We start from the raw sequence: 17,800 nt of genomic DNA, 5'->3' as shown, positions 1-17,800 counted from the left end.
CTCACATTCTTTAAAAAAAGTATCCACTCTTTTCAAAGCGGATTGATTTGAAATCCATTGAACGATGGAGATTTTGCCATCCTTAAGACTCAATGGAATAAACGAGAGCTACTTTCACATTGGACTATATATGATTGAGGATTTATTGTTTTAGTACAATTAGTTCATGTGATAACTCGTAAGAGATACGGTCCAATAGGTTCAACACTACTAATAGTTAAATTACATTTCCCCCATCTACTTAAAAATATATATAAATTAGCTCTTATTCATTAGATTAAAGAGTAAACTAGCTCTTCTAATAAAAATTTAATTCATTTTTATTGTTAGAAATTACCCCTGATATACATGTGGTACATGACGTGTCACTATTTAATTATTCCCTCAATAACGCGAGTTTTAACAATGCAAATTGATGAAATTTTCAATAGAAAAGACTGATTTATTCTTTGATTTAACTTATTATTTTTTGAATAAAGATGGCAAAAAGTAATCTGACTTCTAGAATAGGGATTTCTATGGTACTTTTTATCTACCATTGACATATAGATGCAAGACTATGAACACATCAAATAAAAGACTGCAACTCATTGAATCTAACTCCATAAACAAGAAGACAAATTGTTTGCATAGCAGATATGTATGTTAATCCGGGCCATTGTACTCGAGATAACATCATCTAACATACAACAAAGTCGAAACCCAAAGTCTCGATATGCAGTTCCAAGCTACCTAATCCCAACAAGTTATACAGCAATCATCGTTTCTTAAAATCATATTTCTTATGCTTGTAGTACAAGTCGGTTTTAGTACTCCCGAAGTTAACGATTTTGGGACAACCATCTCGGTCTTTTTCTAGTTGTGTACACTCTTTACAGTAATATGCATCGGATATTCCTACATCTCCACAGATAACACACTTATGTCGAAACAAGCCATAGCTGCATTCATCGCAGATCCGGACAAGCGTGCTAGGATGAACGAGGGAGTTGCAGATTACGCATTTTCCATCATGTTTCTCGCACAGTCGTCCTATCGCAATACCAGGCAGCTTCCGGCACATGATCAAATCCGGCTGATGCTTGGCCATGACTGCTGCAAATCCTAGCTTGTTCAACTGAAACAAAAAAACACAAAATTACCTTACATACATACGTACATACCATACCCTACATGCACACAGACACACATACATGCATGCATGCATGCATACATACATACATAACTACATGCCCTACATACACATACATACATACATACATGCATGCATAAATATAATCAGACAATGGCAAGCAACATTATCAAGAATCAAGATGAATTAAAAGAACCCAACATCACAAAATGAAAGACATAACTAATTCAAAATAAATTAAAAGAAGTGAATAATTCACTAAAAAAACAATGCTAATTATAACATGATAATCATTTTTTATATAAAAAGAAAAACCCATAATGTCAAAAAGAAAATCTTTTACCGAGCAAATATGGAGAAAAGAAAACCCAGAAAAAGGGAAGAAAAAAAAAACCCTTATTTGATAATTTTTTTTGAACTGCAACCTTGAGCTAAAAATTATGAACAAAAATAGGAAGCAGAAAACAAAAAGTTGACAAAGCAAGAAATAAAAAGATTAAAACCTGAGAAGGGATAGCAAAGCTCTGGCTATGGCGATTGGCCTGAGAATCTGATAGCAGATAAATGAGAAAGCGCTGGATTTGAAACAGAACACAAAGGGTTTAATAGAGTTTTTATATGGTTTCTAAGCCGTCGTAGATGAAAGTGATGGTCAAAGATATGATATCTTGTCAAGGTTTTCGAGTTTTTCTTTTATTTACCAAAAATCAATTTGCTAAAGTTAGGGAAAAGTAGAATATTTTACTGTGCATAATCGAATAAATCGAAGTAATTATGTATGCATTTTGTACCATTATCGAATGTATTATCGCTTAAAACGAAATAAATATATTATAATCCATCATTTTATGTATTCTAATAAATACGATAGAATGCTTATTAAAGAAGTTCATAAATATTGGAGTTAATTTATTATTATTATTTTAATAATTTTATTATAGGTTTTAATTGACAATAATCCTCTTTAGTTCACTCGAACTCACGTCTTCTTATATTGAAAATAATACCTATATCAATTGAGCTAAGACTCAATCGATAATTTATTAATGTATTCTTCATTATTACTTAAGGATTTAAGTTTATTGCACGAACCAATTAATTAAGATTAAAGTTTGATAATTATATTATTCTAATTAATACGATTGAGTGCTTATTAAAGAAGTTGATAAACATTGGAGTTAATTTATTATTATTATTTAAATAATCATATTATAGGTTTTGATCATATCTATTCTTTTTTAGAATGCACAATATCTAGAATTATCCTTAATCCCTCTCCGACTTATAAATAGGAAGATAGGTTCAACACTTGAATATCTATAAGCCCTTCACTAAAAAACAATTATCCCATGGAAAGTAAGTACTAGTAGTCAAATTACATTTTCTCCCTCTACTTGAAAAATATACAAATTAGCCCCTATACATTAGATTAAAAAGCAAGTCTTTCTGATAAAAATTTCATTCATTTCTATTGTTAAAAATTACCCCTTGAGATACATGTGACACACAATCTGTTACTATTTGTTTATTCTTTCAATCACGCCAGTTTTTAACTATACAAATTGATGAAACTTTCTATAGAAATGATTGTTTTACTCTTTGATTTAACATAAAAAAATTAATTTACTATTTTTGAAGTAGAGACAGCAAAAGACAATCTAACTTCTAGCATAGGGATGTCTACTGTACTTTTATCTCCCATTGACATATAGATTCAAGACTATGAACACATATCAAATAAAAGAATGCAACTCATTGAATCTAACTCCATAAACAATAAGACAAATTGTTTGCATAGCAGATATATATACATATATATGTTAATCCGGCCATAGTACTCGAGATAACATCATCTAACATACAACAAAGTCGAAACCCAAAGGCTCGATATGCAGTTCCAAGCTACCTAATCCCATCAAGTTATGCAGCAATCATCGTTTCTTAAAACCATATTTCTTACGCTCGTAGTACAAGTCGGTTTTAGCACTCCCGAGGTTAACGATTTTGGGACAACCATCTCGGTCTCTTTCTAGTTGTGTACACTCTTTACAGTAATATGCATCGGATATTCCTACACCTCCACAGATAACACACTTACTTTGAAACGAGCCATAGTTGCATTCATCGCAGACCCGAACAAGCGTGCAAGGATGAACGAGGGAGTCGCAAACTACGCATTTTCCATCATGTTTCTCGCACAGTCGTCCTATCGCAATACCGGGCTGCTTCCGGCACATGATCAAATCGGGGTGATGCTTGGCCATGACTGCTGCAAATCGTTCCTAGCTTGTTCCGGTAACTGAAACAAAAAACACAAAATTACCTTATTTACATACGTACATAACATACCCTACATACACACATACATGCATGCATACATACATACATACATACAAAACTGCATACCATGCCATACATTACATACTCATACATACATGCATGCATAAATAAAACCAAAAATACAATGCTAATTATAACAAAATAATAATTTTTTATATAAAAGGAAAACCCATAATGTCAACAAAAATCTTTTACAGAGCAAATATTGAGAAAAGAAGACCCAGAAAAAGGAAAAAAGAAACCATTTTTTGTTTTTTGTTTTTTTAACTGAAACCTTGAGCAAAAAATTATGAACACAAATAGGAAGCCGAAAAAAAAATTGACAAAGCAAGAAATAGAAAAAGATTAAAACCTGAGAAGGGATAGCAAAGCTCTGGCTATGGCGACTGGCCTGAGAATCTGATAGCAGAGAAATGAGAAAGCGTTGGATTTGAAACAGAACACAAAGGGTTTAATAGAGTTTTCATTTAAGTAATAAGCAAGTCGGCTTTCTTGTCAAGGTATGATTGATAAGCCGTGGTCAAAGGTATGATTTCTTGTCAAGGTTTTCGGCTTCTTTTTCTTTTTTAACCAAAAGCCAAATTGCTAAGTCAGGGCAAACTACACCAAGTATTATATAGTGCATCATTCGATAAATCTAATCAATTATGTTAGTATGTAAGTGCATGTATCGAAGTAAATATACCGGCTAATAAGTAGATCATGGATTACGTAAATGCATCATAGGCTAAACCGAAATAAATATATTGATATATAAGTATATCATTGATTAAATTAAAATATAATCTATACCGTTAATAGAACAACTAATTTTTAATTTCATCACATAACTCAATTCACATTCCATCATTCTCAATTTAATATCAAAATAATCATTTCATCATATAATATATCATAATTCAGTTCAATTTCATACGGATTTACCATATAAGTTAAGTCATAAAAATTTTAATTTTATTTTATTTAGTCTCTATCTTGATATTCAATTTCAGCTATAATATTTCAACTCAATAATCATTAACAACTTATCTCAATATTATATAATGCAAAATCTCATGAACATGCAATAATTAGATTGATTTTGGGTCATATAGATACAAACCAAAAGCTTGGGTTACTCGTCGTTGGCTTTCGTCTTTCCTTTTCTCTCTCCACAGTCGTACATTATCTTTAGCTACAAATAATAATTCAATAATGATACGGTATCAAATTCCATACCAAATTATATTAAATTTCAAAGTCATACATTTTTGTAATTTATTCAATTTAGCCTTTAAAATCGGGTCAAATGTAACTTTCAATTCAGAGTCTCGGATTAAAATTCAACTCCACCAAAACTCATTAGGGACCCTTTATTTTCTATCTCTACCAACAACTCTTGACAAATTTATATTTTATTCGATTTGATCCCTAATGTACGAAACTAACAACTAAGCTTTACAATTTAATCCTTTTCATATGCTAAGCTTAATTTATGACATTTTCACACCAATTTCATTCCATTCTCAACAATGGTAACTTTCAAAAACTTTAAAAACTTTACAAATTGATACATGGACTAGTTAAATTAAACTCCCATGACCTCAAATTTATAAAAATTATAAAAAAAAGACTAAATTGCATTAGCTAATTAATGACCGATTGCTTGAAACCCTTAAAGCTTCTTCTTTTCTTTGGTTCTCACGGCTTGGGGAAAATTTTGGCTTTTATAGTATGGTTAATTTGTTAATTAATCTTAATTAAATTAATTAATCAAGTTTAGTTATCATTAGTCAAGTTTAAACTAAATTAATGACATCCAAAATCATTATTCACTATCAACTATTCAATAGTGGTTTATTAGCCATTTTGGTCCCTTGAATAATTGTTATTTAAGTCTCCAAACCTTATTCTAATTAAAAATCTATAACGATTAAACTTTTACAATTTAGTTTTTAAGTCTTAATTAACCACAATTTTGACTAAATTATTTAGCCGAATTTTAATTTATCTATTCACTAACTACGTATCCCTATTTAATATTTACAAACTCAATTTACAAAAACGAGGTCTTGAAACCACAATTTCTAACACCACTAGTTTTTGTGTCGTTACAATTCTCCCCCCACTTAAAAAATTCCGTACTAGAAATTTACCTGAAATGTGATGGGGAAGATGTACTACTGAATCAATTTCTCTTTGCTGACTACCTTTTGCAATTGAACCACCACGGTCAATTCTCCAACCTCTAGCTATAAGAGTAGGATCTCTGGGTAGCTGCAAGAATATCATTAACATTTCGCATTGGAAACATGCTCCCGTTTTCTTTTAGCATTCACTTCTATGTTTTCTTCGACAAAGTTCACAATTTGGAATACTTCCGTCCTTTTTCGACTTCTCAAGATTGCCAATAGATATTGACAGTTGTTTAACTCGATATTTCTTGGATTCAAAATTCAATGGAATCGATTTCCAAGAACTTCGAGACTCCCTAGCTCGCTTAGGTAAGGGTTGCGAACCGGTAATCTTGACACCCAATTATAAACTATTTTCTTTTTTGACCACTCAAGTATGAAGTTTTTAAAATTATTCACTCAATTAATTGAATTTTTATTATCTATTTTTATTAATTATCGTTAAATATCGAATGGGAGGGTGACACGGATAATATGATTACCTATAAATTTGAATTGATTGGACCAATATTTTGAAACATAATAAAAACCAAAGGGAATACTTCCATTTCAAAATATGATTACGAACTTCAATAACATAAACAACAACTAAATATAACAAAAACAATGATCAAACGATCACAATATGCATCCATCCATCCATCCTTCCATACATACATGAATACATATATATATAGTGGTTTTATATATTACCTATACTATACATTATAGCATACTGAAGTTCCATGGATTATATGGCACAAATTATACTAATCAATCATTAAATTTCACACATTTTGCTTCAATTTTCATGGCACTTAACCATGTATGGCAACTCCAGGAATCTCCATCATCAACGGTATTGACTCAATAATCTTGGACGGCTTGTTATCTAGAGGTGTCTCGGAGTCGTAAGCCGAGAGATGGACTCCAAGTGCTGCTCTGCCCGACGGGTCGAGGTTGTTCTTCCAAGTGGCATCCCATTCGACAGCTTTGGCCGTGCTGCATGCTACACTTGCTCCTCCCGGGACGGTCAATCGTGCCGAGTTCTAGTAAAACAAGCAAATATAATGATCATCTTGACTAAGGAAAAATTCGAGATAAAAGGATTATAGAGGCCTCTGTTCTAAGAGTTAGTTCAAATAGTAAATTGATTATTTGTATTAAACTTATTTGTACTATTAAAAGCTGGCGTTGTTGTCGGAATAATTAGATAGTTGAAATTTTTAACAGAATAACTAATTTGCTCTTTAATATAAGATACAACAACTAATTTACCTTTTTTTAGTAGAGAAAACAAAATGCAATCTATATTTTTACCGAAACCGAATCTCGTATTCAAATCCGAGTAACATATTTTTAGCGGTAATCACCTGAGGGAAGAACCTTTCGAAGATCATCCTATAATAGTATGCTTCTTTCGTGGTCGGAGTGTTGTGAGGGAAGATGTTTGAAGCATTAAGCATCATCTTATCGGTCACCTGAAAATCATACCGTACAGAATCAATCAATGAATCAATTATTCTTCGTGGCAGCCTAATTATTTGATTAATTTACATTTGCAGCAGCATGAGCTTTGAGACCATCGATCCAACTATAACCAACGCCATCACTGAATTGTTCTTTCTGCCTGTATAAGATATGCTGCACGAGTCATCAAACAAGACCATGTTAGTTTGGATTTAAGTCCGGAAAATTTTGGGTTCAGATCATTCAAGTTTGAAGGTCGGGTTATTACGGATTTGTATCATTTTAGGTTTTTTATTTTGAAATTTACAAATACAATTACGAATAATACATATCCGAATCAACTATAGTCAAAATCAAGCAGTACAAAGTGCAATTGAACTAAAATCAAACCAGAATAATTTTAGAGAGGGCTCACACATGTCCGATTTGAGCCAAAAAACATTATATTTTACAAAAGGCAAGAGTTGAACCTAAGCCATCAAGATCCCAAGACCTCATTAGCAATTATTTCGAGCTTTGATCATGTTAAGTTTAAATAATTTTAGATTACTTGTTTAAGTTCAAATCAAGTTCAAGATCGAGTCAATTCAAGTCTAGATTATTTGACTTTTCATAATCAAATTGAGTAGAATCAAGATTTTAGAATTGAAATTTCAAAATCAAGCCAAAATTTACAAGTTTATCAAAGAAAAAAAATTAATGTTACTTCACCTTTGGCAAATAGGGATGGTTTTCATCATCAAAGGCTCGTCTAAGAACCCATTTCTCAATGCGTCCTTCATCCTTATTAATCTGATTCATGAAAACAAGAGAAACAATGTTGTCAAGACTTTAAATATCAGCCGTTGATGAACAGTAAATCAAGCAATTTCAACACTTTATACCATCTTTGATTCAGGGTCTATAGCCATGGCGACATTGATGAATTCTTTGTCTAAGAATGGAACTCGAGCCTCCAATCCCCATGCAGACGTTGCTTTGTTAGCTCTCAAGCAATCATACAGGTGAAGGGCTTTGATCTGCGCAAAGGTGGTATACAAAAAACTTTACGGCTTTGCTTGGTAAGATAGAAAGAAAATCGGAAAGCATTAAGATGGAATCAGAAAGAAAATTGGTGAGGTAGAAAATTCATAACTTCAGCTAACATACACGTCTCTCTCATTTTCTCTTCTCTCATCTTTCCGATTTAGAAGATGTGGTTTTTATGCATTAAGATGGCATCTTTTCCTCTCACTTTTGCACTCAACCAAGCACAACCTATGTGTCAAATTTTCATTGGCATGTTTTGATAATTCAAGTACCACATTGGACGTTTTATGAAAGTATATGTACCGTAATAAAACACAGTGATAATTCAGATACCACGTTAGATATTTTTAAAGTACATGTATCAGATTAAATATTTTATGAAAGTATAGATACCAAATATAACATTATCCCTAAAAAAAAAAACAAGTTCATTATGTCATCCTTATCATTATGTTGCAACCTGATGTGTCAGTTTTGATCCAAATTCGAAAAATAACTTAATTAACTTAAACTAAACTTAACACAACCCCGTTTGATTATAAAAAGTCAACTACCTGAACTCATTTAGCCCAAATTTGAATTTATCCAAACCCAAAATAGCTTAAACACAAAATTATCTATAGATGAAATGTTTCAAACCCAAAATGGTCCCAAGTCAAAAATGTTCAAACCCTAAACAATCCAAATATAGCCTAAAACTTGAATGATTCAAATCCAACAAAAAAATAAAATAAAAAACTTAACCCAAAATAATCTAAATTCAAAATGATACAAAAAAATTTAAACTAGAATTGACATAATCCAAAACCGACCCTACCCGCTAGAAAATATGTCAGAAAATGAGTTTTCAATTTGGGTATTTTAAGAAAAATGAAGAGCCAAAATAACGTAAATTACCTTCCGGCATGTTTCTTGATGGAATTCATCCTTATTTGGTGCTTTGTGGAAATACAAATATCCACCAAAAATCTCGTCGGAGCCTTCACCGGAGATAACCATTTTGACACCAAGTGACTTGATCTTTCGTGACATTAGAAACATAGGAGTACTTGCTCTGATTGTGGTGACATCGTAGGTTTCAATGTGGTAAATAACATCTTCAATGGCATCAATTCCATCCTACATTTTAGACAAGTTTTAGTTTTAGCTTTGTTGTAGGATTATTAGATTTCAATTATGTTGTTTGAATTGGATTGATTGGACCAAAAATTGATTAAGGTATAGATTTGGGGAGAAATATCAAATCGGTTAATTTCTTTAATCGAATCGAATGGACCAATCAAACCGATAAACTGATGCCTTCACCATCAATCCGATTTTAAAAATCTTGCTTTTAATTTTTTTGAATTAAAAATATATTTAGAAAGGGATTTTAGTCAATACTTGAACGGTGAAGTGAAACTCGTGATGAACAGTGCCCAAATAGTCTGCCACCTCTCTTGCAGCCTTCAAATCTGGTGAACCCTGTAAGCATATTGAAATTAGATATATCAATTTTGAATCTAACTCAAAATTTCAATCTGATTAATCTTAATTCAAATTCGATCTTAATTCGATATGATCATAATAATTAATAATCAAAATTCACTTGATCAGTATTTAAGTTCAAAATGACTTAAATACGAAGTTGACCAAAATTTAAAATAACTTTGAACTCTGAAGTAAAACTTAATAGAAATGACTCAAATTTTTTATATCAAACAAGCTGAAACTTAGTAATAAAGTGATGGCAGATGTTACAGTAGACACGAATAAATGAAGGGAATGTAGATTATGTGATTCAAATATCAATTTTTTTAGGATAAATTATATAAATAGTCATTCGATTATTAGTGTATTTTTGTTTTTTGTCATATAAGTTTAAAATTTTTTATTTTAGTCATTAATTCTATCGAAATTTAATATTTTGATCACTCAACCTTTAAATTACAAAAAAGACTTTTTTTTATTGACATAATAATAATTTTATCCCTCCAATTGATTAAAATAAAAAAAAATTAAATCTAAATGACAAAAATAGAAACTAGTTCAATTTACCTCTAGGCCAACACAGAAAGAATGGAGCTGGCTTCCCCATTGTTTGGCAGCCTTGGTACCAGCCAAATACCGAGCTGTGATGGAAGCAACTAATGATGAATCAAGTCCTCCAGATAACAGAACTCCAAAAGGCACATCAGTCATCAACCTTTTGATCACAGCCTATAAATATACCATATGCAACCCACATATAAGCTAAAATTACATAATAAAAAATTTATATATAAGATTAAACTACTATTTGGGACTTGAACTTGATAACTATTCTCATATTGGGACCTAAATCTTTTTTGGGTTCAAGTTTGGCCCTGAACTTGACGATAGTCTCAAAGTGGGAACAGTTTGTCTAATTCAAGTCCCAACGTGAGAACAATTGTTAAATTTAGAGATTAATTTAGACAAAAGAAAAGTTTAAACCCGATATAAAAATAATTGACAAATTTAAGCCTGATTTAACCCAAAAAAGTATAATATATTACTAAGGTGTTTTTGGGGGCAAATTTGTGCTTACATTTTCAAATGCACGTCTAAGAACAAGAGGATCGTATGGAACCGATGGAGTGACCTCTGAAAACCAAGGTGGATTATACCATCTCCTAAAGCCTCCAGATTTACTCGAGTATAAATGACCGGGAGGAAAGCTTTCGAAATGTTCGCAGTCATCATTTAATCCTTTCAATTCTGATGCTATCCAAACTGAACCTGAATATATAACGATGAATATGTAACGAGTAAAAATATGAATTTAGTTAAATTAAAATCGAAATTAAATTGAATAAAAGATAACCGAATTGACTCGAATCGAATTTCAACGAGGTAGAATGATTTGATTCATTTTATTTTTTTTAAAATTAACTGAATATGTTCAATTATTATCTAAACCGAATCAATTTCAATAAAAATTTAACCAAAAATATTATTTGAACCAGCTCTTCAACTTTATTGATTCTTTTCTTAGCCCTATGCATGCATAATTTCTCTTAATTACCCAATTTAGTATTCATGTTTGTACGATCTCAAATATATGAAAATTATTTAAGAAAAATAGATAAATATTCTCATATTAGATCTATCCATTGATCAAGTGGTTTTAAAAAAATTTCATGCCCAAACTCAAATCCACGGCTCATTTTCACTATTTACATATTATAAAATAGGGTTAATGTATTATTTAGTATCTAAGTTTGATTTTAATATTTAATTTAGTACATAAATTTAGTTTTAATATTTAATTTGATATATGAGCTTTTACAATTTCATACTTAAGTTTTTTTTGTCCCAAATAAGTACTTAAGTTTGACTTCAATGTTCTTGAACTTTTTTTTTTGGTCTCAACTACGTATCTATGTTTTTTTTTTATTAAAGTACACGTATCAAACATTCATTGTGTCACATAATATTATTTGGTTTGAAGCTAAATTTAAGTAGCAAATTAAATGTTAAAATTAAACTTAAATATTAAATATTATATTAACCCCTATAAAATATTCAAAAATATATAAATAAATTTAAATAAAATATTTTTATTATTTAATGTAAATTCAAATGGAGTTAAAAAAACTCAACGTAAAAATTATTTCATTTTAAACTTAGTTAAATCTACCGTCCCATAAGGAAACCTAACTCGTATTCAACACATACTCATATTTGGAAAACTTGAAATTAGTGCAAAAAAAAAATTTACTAGAAGTAAGGAAACAAGATAAAAGAGTGTACCATCGAGTCCCCATCCAATATAAAGTGAGGTGACACCAATGGCATCACGAGCGACAATATAGCTATTGTCACGAGTATCCAATAGCACAAATGAGAAGATTCCATCCAACATGTCCACAAAGTCTTCCCCGTACTCCTCATACTATATATATGTTATCATATCATATAATATAATATATAGTAGTGTATATATTCAAGCAACAGATTCAGTACTTTGTTAGACCAATAATTCACATAATAAGTCCAAATAATTCAACACTATTACATGAGTAAAAATATTATACAGATTTCTGTATAAGAAATTAGATTATAGTTTATTTTTTATTATTAAAAAATATAAAAATTAGTTTATATATAATATTATAACATGAAGTACACGTGGTATGTCACATGTCATTGTTTGTTTATTTTGTCAATCACGTTAATTTTTAACAGTATAAAGATAAAATTTTTAATAAAAAATTTCAGTTTACTTTTTAATATGACGTACAAAAATTAATTTAACCATTTTTTAAATAAAATGAGTACAATACAATTAAACTATTAATACAAGGGCCTCTATGATATTTTTACCATACTATTATATATGATATGATTTGCTTGAAGCTTACCAAATGTGCTATAACATCACAATCACTGCCAGTCCTGAACTTGTGGTTCACCAAATTCTTCCTTAGTTCTTCATGGTTATAAATCTCTCCATTCACCTGGATTTTAAAGGAAAAGAAAAGTTGCAAATGTTGCTATTCGTCTACTAAAGCTTTTGAAAATCGTTCACTATGGTAGTTGTGAGTAGAGATGTTTATGGGTTAGGCTTAAGTATAATATTAGTATACTTTATGCTTGTTTAAATTTGATCCAATACGAAATATAGACTTAAAATTTTTTAATGTTTACATTATAGTAATATTATATACCACTATAGATTTAATTTTTATATGTTATAAATTATATAATATGTATGTATGTATGTATGAAATATTAGAAACTTACAAAAAAAAAATTGAATTCAAGTTGAGTCGAGCTTAAACCTTAAATGTTTAAATTTAAGCATAGTCATATATTAATCGAGTCTAATTTTTTACTCAAATATATTTTTTAGGCTTTATATTTTTACTTAAACTTTTTTAAATTTCTTTAAATTTAAGTAAATAGCTTAATCCATGCAAGTGCGATTAAAACCAAAAGTTTGAAAGAAGATGCAAATTACAAAAAAGCCAAATCGAAAATACAAAAAGGCATCATTAATGTTGGCCCTTGAATGTTTGGGAAGCTAATAATAAGATACTAAAATCTTTGTTTTTTTGCCAGTTTTAAGGGGCCGACCTTTGATAATTGCCTAAAAAAGGAATAATAATAAAAAATTAAAAGTGAAAGGGGTACCGTGACGGCGACACTCTTGTCTTCATTGAAGAGAGGTTGGTCGCCGGAGGCAGGGTCGATGATGGCAAGGCGTTGATGAGCCAAATAACAATCGCCGTGCTGGTAGAGCCCGCTCCAGTCTGGACCACGGTGCTTCAGCCTGTACTTGCATCATCAAAATAAAATAGTGGCTATTTATTTATTTCAGCTTTTCCATTTTTTAATAATAAATAAATAAATATTGCTGCTATTGATTTTCTTTTCACCAAATAGTTGTGGAATATGGTCCTACATCCCACGCTGATAATCATCAAATCAGTTACGTAATAATAAATCAAATCAAACTTCTTTCTTCTTCTTTTTTTTCTAATTTATTTAATTTTTTAAGAAGAATTTATTAAATGTTAATTTAAAAAAAATAGTTAGATGGAATAATTGGGTCAAATTTGATATTTATGACTGCTTTTAATTTTTGTCGTATCTAATGTTTTAACTTCACAATAATACGGTCCAATATTTCTTTTAGATATTAAATAAAACGATTATGGTAAATGATTGCTCATCTCTAACTCGACCATTATAAAAATAACTGTTAAAAATTTGAAATTTTGTTATAAAGGAGCTCTAAATTTTTTTTCCTTTTGAAAATAGTATAAAAAATTAATAAAAATTAAATTTAGGTAAAATAGATAGAGCAGAAAGATTCTATTTAACATCCACGAAGTTGATAGTAAAAAAAAGGTAAATGATAACAGATTTGACAATATTTATCTTGTCCCGCACTATTATCATCTCTTATAAGACTATAATACTATCTTGTTTACTTTATTTTCTTGACATGAGAGCATAATGGGTAAATTTCAATTCCAAACCCTCTACTTCTAGATTATAAGAATGGTTAAATTTTAATTTGATCCTTATATTTTGCTTAAATTTAATGTATATACTTTAATTGTGACATAAATTGGTACCTCAATTTTTATAATATAATTAGTTAATCTAAATACTTTATTCTAATTAAAATGATTATTATGTGAAATTTTTAAGAATTGTTATCACCATTAAAATTTTTTATTAAATGCAAGTCGTTACATTGCTTCTTCTTCTTTTTTTTTACATGAATATCAAATGAGTTTTTTATTTATTTCAAAATCTCACACCAACAAATTTAATAAAAGAATTTTAATAATGTTAATAAATAGACCTAAATTTTTAAATTCGAAAAGTGAAGAGACTAATTTTTGAAAAAAAAATATGGAAATTAAATTCTAAATATACGAAGAGTATAAAAATTTCGAGTAAATTGTAACTTTTAATTTTTTACTCTATTATTTAGTTAGAAATAAAAAATTATCTCAATGCAAAGCATGAGAAAAAAATCATACAGGTGAAATAATACGAATACGAAAATTATGTGAAACGATTGTGGATATAATCAAGGTTGATGGACATAAATAAGTCAAATCCACCTCGCCTCATCCCGCTCCTCTTATAACCATCTTAGATATAGTTTTTCTTTTCATTTTCAATACACAACTTTTAGGTCCCTCAAAATTTTTAAAATTTTTAATCATGTTTGCAAAATTTTTAAAAAATTTTAATTAAGCTCCTTAAAAGTTCTAAAAAGTTTTAATTAAATTCCCAACAACTCAATATCAAAATTCAAGATAATAAATTTAACCCTTAACATCTATATTTCCTATCAATTTAACTTTTATCTTTCTTTTTTAGTTATATTTGACGTTCATCTTTTTAAAATCAATATTTTAAAAAGAGTTGAATTATTATTTTTTAAACAGAAATACTAACCAAAATATTAAAATTTTAAACATGATAATCTACATAGTAATTAAATATACTTCTTGACTTTTTAAATTTTTATAAATTTTTAAATATTTTTAATATTTTTAAATAATTTATTGACGTGACATATAAAATAAATATATGTGAATATAAAATATATGTTAATTGTAATGCCAACATCATTAAAAAGTTTTAATAAAAAATATCGTTTCGATTATTTTTAAAATATTAATAATTAAATTTAATAAAAAATAAAAATAAAAGTTAAATTAACAAGAAAATAAAAATATTAAGCTACTAAATTTATCATTATACTATATTTATAGTAGTATAATAAAATCACGTAAAACAATGATCATAATTGAACAAAGAGCAAAAAATAGAAGAATAAAAAAAGGATTATTTGCCTGCGAGAAAGTTCGAGAACTCGAACCCTTTTTGCCTGCGAATCGGAGCAACCCAAAACAGCTAATATCCCACACATTTTTTCTCTCTCAACAATCAACACTCCCAAACACTATTTTTAAGTATAAATTATAATAATAATAAAAAGGAAGAAAATTTTTGCAGTGAAACTGGGGGGAAACGATGAACACTTTGGTATTTGGGGTGTGTTTGTTTTTTGAAGTTCATCAGAAGCCGCTCTTATTTATAATTGCGAAAGTGTTTTGAAACGACGTCGTTTTATTCACTTCTTATATGACCCACCTATTTCCCTTAGCCACGTGGTCTCACGTGGGTTTATTTTGATCCATTTTCTGGTGCTGATTCAGCATTGAAAATAGTAGTCAAAATCATTGAACTTCTTTCTTCAACCGTCCATCTGTCGTTTTAAATATCTGACGTGGTTTTTTTATTTTTTAAAACTCGGTTATTTAATCTAAGCCGTTGAGTCGTTTTGAATTGTGATGTGATTGAGACCCGTCTCTATAATTTATTTTAAGGTTAATATCAGTTTTGGCCCCTAAACTTAGTAATTATATCCACTTTGGTACTTATACTTTTTTGTCCACTTTAGTACCTTAGCAACTAGATTCGTTTTAATCCCTGAAATTGGATTCCGTCAAGATTTAATGGCACACTATTACATTTTTCAAGTTCAAAGACAAAATAGTCTTAATTATCAAATTCAAATACTAAAGAATAATTGTTAAATTCATTAATTATTTTTTTTCGAAGTAGTATGTGAAAATTTGGAAGCAACTACCATTTAATAAGGACTGAAATCTCAAATTTTGTGAAGTACAATGACCAAATTAAAGTACAAGATATAAATCCATAACTTATATATAATATCATAGACTAATGGTAAAAATTAACTTTTATTCATTTAGAACAAGAAATAAAGAATGAGCTACTCCGACTAAGATTCTTACAGGCAAAACACGTGAACTATTGTCAAATCACATCAAAATTCATTTAAAGATTCCTTCTATAATATTCAAGCCGAAATGCAATAAAGACTCTTGTAACTTTACTACCAACTCTTCGGGGATATGTCTGGACACATCTAATCACGTCTTAGAAGAGCTCTTCATAATTATAATATCGACCTTAAACAACTAATAAACAGTTTTTGACACACCATATGAAGGTAAAAGTACCATAGATGTCATTGTACTAAGTGTCATATTGTATCTTGTCCCCTCTACTATAAAAATGGGCAAATTAGTCTTTGCATGTTAGATCAAATAGTAAATCGGTCCTCCTATTAAAAATATCATGCATTTCTACTGTTAAAAACTAATATTTGTACATTTGTACACGTGGCACACTAGGTGCTACTATTTGGTTATTTTGTTAGCCATGCCAGTTTTTAATAGAAAAGATCAATTTGCTCTTTGATCAATGTACAAAAACTAATTTATTCATTTTACAGTAGAAAAACAAAATACAATCTGACATCCAATACAAAAATAACGATATCTTCTAATATTCTATTTAAGTTTTTATAATAATTACAATTTGATTTTAATTAAAATTGATGTTAGGTTAAATAATCCAAACAATTGAGAGCAAAAAATGATGACATCATGAAATCAAAAAGAAAAAGAGGCAATTAGCATAGTTTGGTACGTTAATAATTCATTTGCTGGACCATTGTCTTTTTTCTTTTTCTTTTTTTTTTTAATATTATTTTATTTTGAAATAATATAATCAACCAATTCATTGGCAGTATGTTAACATCAACATTAAATATTTTATATTCCTATATATATTTTTAGTAACAAGAAAAATGAATTATTTAACTAACAATTTACCGTAGTAACCGAAAGTACAGACATGCTATCAATTCTTAACTGGTGAAGGACAAAATAGGAAGTTGTATGGAAAATCTGAACCCTAATCGGAGAATTCTTCATCATTCCAGCCAACATGTGAGTGCATAGTTCGCCTCCCTTGATATCTATTTAAAACCAGACCCGTTCTTGATATTTTTGGGGCTTTAAGCGAAACAATAAATTAGACCCCTTTTTTAAAAAATTATAAATGTAATACAATAAAAGTTGAAAAAAATTTGGGGCTCTAGGGGATGAAGCATTTATGGTGAAAATTGAAAACCCTAAGCATTTAATTCATTTATTTTAGTATGAGAAAGTGTTTTTTTTTTGGGCCCCTTCCAGCCCTAGGCATTGGGCGGCTATACTCTCAAACAACCCCCAGAGCCGGGCCTGCTCAAAACCTACTACTCTCCACTCACAACTGCATAACTTTTGAATTCTTAGAATCAAGCCTATATGTAATTGCCTTCTCAAAC

At 29.6% G+C, this 17,800-nt stretch overlaps 3 protein-coding genes across 3 annotated transcripts; all 3 read right to left on the bottom strand.

Annotated features, from left to right (window-relative positions):
* Positions 1-641: 641 nt before the first annotated feature.
* On the bottom strand, positions 642-1,958 carry LOC121212673 (PHD finger-like domain-containing protein 5A). The gene is made up of 2 exons (XM_041085915.1): positions 1,636-1,958; positions 642-1,117 (listed from the first exon to the last, which is right to left on the bottom strand). Exon 2 carries the CDS (start codon positions 1,088-1,090, stop codon positions 758-760), a length of 333 nt encoding a protein of 110 aa, XP_040941849.1. The 5' UTR covers positions 1,091-1,117; positions 1,636-1,958; the 3' UTR covers positions 642-757.
* Positions 1,959-2,918: 960 nt separating this feature from the next.
* On the bottom strand, positions 2,919-3,961 carry LOC121212672 (PHD finger-like domain-containing protein 5A). The gene is made up of 2 exons (XM_041085914.1): positions 3,825-3,961; positions 2,919-3,431 (listed from the first exon to the last, which is right to left on the bottom strand). The coding sequence occupies exon 2, from the start codon at positions 3,394-3,396 to the stop codon at positions 3,064-3,066; it is 333 nt and encodes a 110-aa protein (XP_040941848.1). The 5' UTR covers positions 3,397-3,431; positions 3,825-3,961; the 3' UTR covers positions 2,919-3,063.
* A 2,210-nt stretch (positions 3,962-6,171) lies between these two features.
* On the bottom strand, positions 6,172-15,671 carry LOC107945000 (asparagine synthetase [glutamine-hydrolyzing] 1). Its single transcript, XM_041085913.1, has 13 exons — positions 15,450-15,671; positions 13,261-13,399; positions 12,489-12,584; positions 11,878-12,019; positions 10,673-10,863; positions 10,162-10,323; positions 9,508-9,588; positions 9,022-9,243; positions 7,980-8,114; positions 7,807-7,887; positions 7,183-7,269; positions 6,999-7,106; positions 6,172-6,674 (listed from the first exon to the last, which is right to left on the bottom strand). Exons 1-13 carry the CDS (start codon positions 15,524-15,526, stop codon positions 6,444-6,446), a joined length of 1,752 nt encoding a protein of 583 aa, XP_040941847.1. The 5' UTR covers positions 15,527-15,671; the 3' UTR covers positions 6,172-6,443.
* Positions 15,672-17,800: the final 2,129 nt, after the last annotated feature.

The sequence above is a fragment of the Gossypium hirsutum genome, chromosome A13 (assembly GCF_007990345.1).
Source record: "Gossypium hirsutum isolate 1008001.06 chromosome A13, Gossypium_hirsutum_v2.1, whole genome shotgun sequence".
NCBI lineage: Eukaryota > Viridiplantae > Streptophyta > Magnoliopsida > Malvales > Malvaceae > Gossypium > Gossypium hirsutum.
The sequence above is the reverse complement of the archived record's forward strand: the minus strand, read 5'-3'. Positions and strand labels throughout refer to the sequence as shown.

Bases quoted from the DNA above. Each gene is read 5' to 3' on its own strand.
- LOC121212673 (XM_041085915.1), bottom strand. From the start codon at position 1,090: ATGGCCAAGCATCAGCCGGATTTGATCATGTGCCGGAAGCTGCCTGGT.
- LOC107945000 (XM_041085913.1), bottom strand. From the start codon at position 15,526: ATGTGTGGGATATTAGCTGTTTTGGGTTGCTCCGATTCGCAGGCAAAA. The intron at 9,244-9,507 runs GTATTGACTAAA...TCTAAAATGTAG, and splicing joins AGTTTCACTTCACCGTTCAA to GATGGAATTGATGCCATTGA. The intron at 7,270-7,806 runs GTGAAGTAACAT...TGACTCGTGCAG, and splicing joins ACCATCCCTATTTGCCAAAG to CATATCTTATACAGGCAGAA.
- LOC121212672 (XM_041085914.1), bottom strand. From the start codon at position 3,396: ATGGCCAAGCATCACCCCGATTTGATCATGTGCCGGAAGCAGCCCGGT.